We start from the raw sequence: 6,542 nt of genomic DNA, 5'->3' as shown, positions 1-6,542 counted from the left end.
CTAAATATTTATCTTGAAATCATTGTTCAAAATGCAAATTAACAAATTGTTAAACTTTTCATAAAATTCGAAATTTTCTGAAATTTCATGGAAAATATGATCGTGATTCGCATCAGAATGATATTGAATCGGATTTATGGGAAAAATGGTTATGAAATTTCAAGTTTTAGATAAAATTCAAAGAAGTTCATGAGTTTTCAGTGGAAGTGAAAGGGAAATTTTAAACTCCATTAAATTTTCACTGGAACATGAATATTCCGAAACAAAATGATATAAATTTTCTATTTTCTTCTGAATTTTCCTGCAAATTCAAGTATTTTAGTGATTCTCAGATCACTCCAACAGAAAATCAATGGAATCTTTGATTTTTCCATGGCAATATTGTCTACAATTTCGGTGGAAATTAAACACGATCAAAATTTCCAGGATTTAGCACCGAAAATTCAGACAAAAATTGTTAACAGTGCAGAACTGTAAAGGAATTTAGAGACCCTGAACTACTGAAGAAAAGGCTGACTGAACTTGAATTCAACCACACTAAAAAAAAAAACAAGCTCCACCGAAAAACTATATGTTCCACGTGAGAATATTTGATGGAGCGGAGCAGATTTACTCGAGGGAAATTAACCAACTTGATAGAAGAAAATTTGATATCTTTCCCAAAAATTAAATTTTTGTCGTGATCATCAGAAATATCCCCAGAAGAATTCGAAAATTGTCCCCTCGAAATTATTTAGTTTTGCCAATAACACAGTTATCGGCAAGAAAATTGCAGTTTCCTCTTGAAATTATCATTTGTTCCATGGAAATTATAAGTGTTTATTGGACAAAGATACACACTACTCAATAACATTCACTTGATAAAACCGGAGCCTCATATAATTCTCTGTAGAACGAATGTATTTACCCGAAAGACATATAAATGTCTCACGAGAACAATAACTACCACGAAAATTATCATGTCTCGGTGGAGACTTTTTTTTTCTCCGCAAGTAAATTGATTCAACGCGACAAAAGATCTCTTCACGGCAATTTTTTCTCTCAGTCCCAGATTTGTCTCACCCTCTGATTAATGAATCAATGAATCAACTCCCCGGTTAATCAATTGATCCGTCAATCGATGAATTAATCCGCAAATTGAATTCGTTATCTTCATTCTCACTCAGCCACGTTTTGTTTATTATTGGCTGTTTGTGTGAATAGATTATTTCCGAATGCCGAGAGAATACACCTGAATCTGTTTACAAATAAAACAGCTAGGGGGCTCGGACGGCCGAGGTATTCTATTCAGCCGTGAATCTTCTGTTTGTGTACCCAGTGATCTCATCCACGAACCTTTGCTTCTTCGAACACAATAGGCCGGAGTGATTCGCAATAACGTTGTTATCTCCATTCTTATTCAGTCGTTTGTGGTGTAACCCATCGAATTATCTCACACCTCATGTGCTCTTCTCGTCATTATTACGAGGACGGGTTTTAACCGGAGGATGGAATCGATTTTTTGGAGATGTTAGAACGTTACGGACCGGTAATTCTTGATCTGAAAAGGTAATTTGCATTTCTTAGGGCCGAGGTTTAGTCGCGTACTCTCGAATTCTTTGCTAACCCGAACATTTCTTACGTTCTGAAATATTTCTGGGAAACACAGCTAGGAGCCGAATCAATTTGTAATGAAATGAATTCGAAATTACGTGAAATTTGTTGTTAAATTTGATCCATCCGAAAAATTGACGAACACCGAGAAATCTTTTCTGAATTTCAATTAATTAATTGTTAAATTTCACCAATTAGTTGTTGAAATTCACCAAACAATTTAAAATTTAATTTTTTAATTTTATATTCTCGTCTTGTAAAATCATTGGCATCCCATCATTCCCAAATCCCGAAAATTCCCGGCACTTCAACGCATAAAATCCCTCAATCATAGCCCAGCGTACTCGTCACCCCAAAAATCTTAGAAACCGTTATTTCCCCAATCGAATAATCCCACTCCCAAAAAAATTCCCACGAAAGAAATTCATCTCCCCAATATCCCAGCGAACAGATTGACCGATCAAACGAATGCCATTGAAACCTTCATCGCGCATATCAGCGTCGATCAGCTGTTGACTGAAATCGAATGAGGATGTATTATTTTATTCATTTTTTCGTCGGCCTTTCGCCACAAAACACCGAAAAAAAGTGATAGAATGCAAAAAGAAGCGAGGAGAAAAAAAATTCAGGAGCGGTATTTCCTGAAGGAGAGGGGGGGGGGTTGAGCCGGAGTACTGGGAATTGCGCGCGCAGGGGGGATGATTAAGTGCAAAAAGGCGATGTGCCGGGTTCTCTCGCTCAATAACGGACACGATGGCGCAAGCGCCTTCATTTTGTTTTTCCTATATCTCTCGTTAAAGCACCTCGGGGGCTTTCGCTTTTTCCAAGATGGCCGGGGCGCTTTACGTATGCGCGCAAGTCGCACTGGGGAGATTGTCGCGTCGGTAAATAGTCTCCGGGGGAGTGGGTAACGGCGGCTGCCTGCATTACCGACGACAGCGGCCACTTTTTGGTCGGAATTCTCGGCGGGGGGGCGCGACGTGACGATTCCTCTCTAATTTTTTTTCCGCTGAATTTTTTTTTTTTTTTTTTAATAAAAATAAGGATTGAGAGCAATAAAATGCGAGATGGGTTTCTTCTTTTTCTTTGTTTTAGGGTTTTGTGGGTCCCTTTGATTGCGGTAGATTAAAAGTAATACATGATGGATCTAAAAACATGGAATACAAATAAACGATAATTAAATTCGATTGTCAGTGGCGTTCTGCACATATTCCTCGTACCCCTTTCGCCCCGGCCATCACAACGCGTTTGCCAAACTCAACTGGCTCTTGTTCATACGCCGCGGAAAGGGAAAAGGGCAATGTCAACAAGAAAACAATGGGCGGCGCTGGGGATGGGATTTTTTTAATCGATCAGTGCGGTTTCCGTTATCTAGTGGAGATGATTCAATTTTTCTGGAGAGGGAGTTGTTCGCACCGGTGGACTTAGTTTTTTGGGGGAGAAAAACTTGTCTTTTAGGGGATGACGGAGAATGGGACGGGAATATTTTTGGTCATTATGTGGACTGTCTTGTTATCATGATTTATTTATTCATGTGACGTAGTAGATAATGTAATAGTTTGTGGACAAAAGATTAACAATACAGAATTCTATAATCTCAATCGCTCGTATCGAAGTGGAAAAGAAAAACAAAAAATGGGTCTTGTCTTGTTTGATTTATGAATAGTCCAAAACTCGTATTTTGAATGATTATTTTATTTAATATTGTTTGCTTTTTGTATTATGGAATTAATGAAGGGATTTTCTAGAGATGTTAGAGATGACTGATTGGAATTTTTTTATTTGTTAGTATTATTAAATGGCAAATTTTTTCAAATTTCTCAGCTTTTCGATTAATTTTTCATTTTTCAATTTTGATACCTCATACTATTCTATGTGAATAAATGGAAAAATGAATTGTTGGGTCTCACGACAAAAGGCGTTGGTTGGAGCCTTGTTTAAATAACGAAAATCTCAATTTTTCAAACGACGTAAATCATTCTATCAATTTGTTTTCTATATAATACGAACATCTGAGTATATAACCAAGAAGATGGAAGGGGGAGCGGGGCCCAGCCCCCCCCCCGGGGTTAGCGAGCGAAGCAAGCAGGGGGCCCAGCCCCCTAGTGTGATGGTGGTGCATAGAAAAATATAAAATTATACACATTTTCCTTCGATGTTTGCACATTCCTCTCATTTTTCCGTTAACTAAAAAATGGAAAAACAAGTAAGAAGACTGGGCGTGGAATGAGCGAAGTGAGCGAGGAGGGGGCGCAGCCCCCCCTCCCTCCAAAGTTGGCGAGCGAAGCGTGCGGTGGGCGAAGCCCCCCTGTTTGTAATGTTATTGCCTAGAAAGATAAAATTCTCCGCATTTTCCTCAAATACTCCATTTTCCCCCGAACTAAAAAATGGAAAAAATTAAGAAAACTAGGCGGGGGGCTAGCGAAGCGAGCGGAGGGGCGAAGCCCCCTATTTGGTAATATTATTGCATAGAAAAATTGTAAACTCTCCACATTTTTCATGCTCTACCGAAAAAAATTGAAAATTAATGCAGTCGATTTTTGTTTGCACATTTCCCTCCTTCTCCCCTCAATTAAAAAAAGAGAAAAAATTAAGAATCGTTTTCCTGTCGGGGTAGACTAGGACCGGCGTCGTAATGGAGGATATTAGAAGCATTTGGAGGTTCAGGTGAACTCGGAGGGGTCGAATGAGCGGGCAGAGAGAACGATTTAACCGAATACGAGTGGAGAAGGGGCGGGTGTGAGTTTTTATGCCTCATGACTCGCACGCTTCCTCCACCCCCTCATCTCGTCTCGGTCGGGGCACGGAGATTAGGTTTAACGGCCTTAATTTTAAAAAATTGCCGCCAGCGAAAACGTTCCCTGTTTCAGCCGTGAGGGAAAGAGTTACCTCCCAATACATTGGTGAGTGTGCTCGTTTGGGGAGGGGAGAGGGTGTCTGTGCGGATGTTTCACCCCTTGGGTGTGTTGCTGAGGAGGAAGACTGGAGAAGTGGAGGTAAAATGGTCGGTGGCTTACGCCATTTGCTCGAGCACGAATATCGTCGTGTACCGGGGGGATTAAGGGAGGACTATTGGTGGAAATGTCGAGGATAGAAGGAGATCGTTTGGCCACTGCGATAAGACGTGATAAAGTATTCTTTTATTTTTAGTTTTTAATGCGAAAATTTTTCTCGGGAACTTTTCAGTCGATTTTTAATGAGGTCTTTGAGGGATTCAATTAAATCCATTATATTTCAGACACTCGGTTGATTTCCATATTTTTTAAAGGATTGAAAAAACATTTTTAAGACATTTTTTAACACTTTTTTAAAGTGTCTGACAAAAATCTATAAAACAAGTTTGAAATTTAGTTCTCAATTTTTTGTAGTGAAGTCCGAACTCTTTTCTTTTAGCGGAATTATGAAGAGTTTCAGGAAAGATGACACTAACATTTTTTTTTAGGAATTTTGGAACATTTAGAAAAAAGTTGATGATATTTTTTAATGATAAAATATTTCTGATGAACATTTTTCTCGTTTTTCATGAAGTTATTGAGGGTTTAAATTATATGGCATTTTTTAAACGTTTTAGAAGTATCTGAGAAAAAAAATACAAGAAAATTTTGGAATTTAATTCTCAATTTTTTGTAGTGAAGTTCGAACTCTTTTCTGTTTGCGGAATTATGAACAATTTTGAGAAAGATGACACCAAACATTATTTTTCAGAAATTTTGGGAGGCTCACAAAAAGGCGGATGATATTTTTTAAAGATAAAACATTTCTGATGAACATTTTCGTCGATTTTTCATGAGATCTTAGAATCTCAATTTCCTCAGGAGTAGAAAATTACAAAAAAAAGTTGAAAATTCAGTTTTTATTTTTTACGTTGAAGTCCAAACCCCTTTCTTAACTCAGTGGGAAACGAATGTAAAAAAAAACATAATAAACCATTTATTTTTTCTGAAATTTTAACGGCCTCAGAAAAAGCTGAACGTCATTTTCTCATAAAATCATTTATTGCTAAAATAAATACGAAATTATCACTTCCCTAACGCTTCAAATTAAGAAATAAATCACAGCAAAAATAGAACAACAGAAACGTTCTAACAAAATACTCGCCTGAACCAGATAATCATCTCGATTATTCCCCTTTCCCCATTGAAAATTTTCTTTTCATAAAAACCCATGCACCCTCTCCCCCGAAATTGCATCTGTTTCCCATTTCCATCCTCTCTCCATGAAACGCCAGGCACTTTGAATTCAGATGCATCAAATGCCGCCCGAAAAGTCGCCTAAAAAGCCCCCGTTCAGAGCTCCAAAAGACCAAAAAAAGCCCCCGAGTGGATAGTTTCACAAAAAAAAAAACCACGCACAGAAGATGGGGCAAGTTCCAGTGCGTGTGTCTCGCAATAAAAATCCCACTGAGCCTCTGGCTTTTTTTTCCCAACATTAAAATACTCCCACGAATTATCATACCCAGGGGTTGGGGAGGAATCGCGCGAAATTAAAGGGTTGCAATTTTTTTTTTCGCCGGGGCATATCACTCCCGGCAGGAACACCCAAAAAAACAGCCTCCCATCCAGTCGCTGCGTCATACCACTCGACAGCTGCACTCGCTTTGCCATTTCTACTTCAACTCATTTCACAAGCGCAACGAAAATGCCTGACCCAAGTCTGACTATTCCCCTTAACCCCGAAAATCCCCCAAAAAAATCAACAAAACCTTGAAAAGCCAAATAAAAACCTCACGATTTTTTTTTCTCAATCATTATTTTCATTTTTACGCACATTTTTTTTGCACGCAATTTTTTTTTCCCCACGAAAATTTGTCCTTTAATATTCGCGGACGTTGCGCCGCGTCGTTTTCGTCCGCTACGTCGGTGGAAAATTTTTCTTCATCAGCGTCTGCGCAGGCCACGCCCACCCACGGCAATGGCGGCCGCTCTCGGGAAATAACACTGAAAATAGGA

At 38.8% G+C, this 6,542-nt stretch overlaps 1 protein-coding gene across 2 annotated transcripts in view; it reads left to right on the top strand.

Moving 5' to 3' along the window:
* The first annotated feature begins 1,323 nt into the window (after positions 1-1,323).
* The window catches only part of LOC107037344, a 78,716-nt gene continuing 73,497 nt past the window's right edge, over positions 1,324-6,542 (top strand). For both annotated transcript variants that reach the window (XR_001460826.1, XM_015255856.1), the window contains exon 1: positions 1,324-1,548. Coding sequence is in view for 1 of the 2 variants with exons in the window: in XM_015255856.1 (XP_015111342.1) it covers positions 1,508-1,548 (41 nt within the window). In the remaining variant the exon portion in view is untranslated. The remainder of the gene's footprint in view (positions 1,549-6,542) is intronic.

Source organism: Diachasma alloeum, unplaced genomic scaffold (genome assembly GCF_001412515.2).
Source record: "Diachasma alloeum isolate Michigan unplaced genomic scaffold, Dall2.0 Dall_scaffold_00217, whole genome shotgun sequence".
Lineage (NCBI taxonomy): Eukaryota > Metazoa > Arthropoda > Insecta > Hymenoptera > Braconidae > Diachasma > Diachasma alloeum.
Note: the sequence above shows the minus strand (reverse complement) of the source record. Positions and strands in the feature narration are given on the sequence as shown.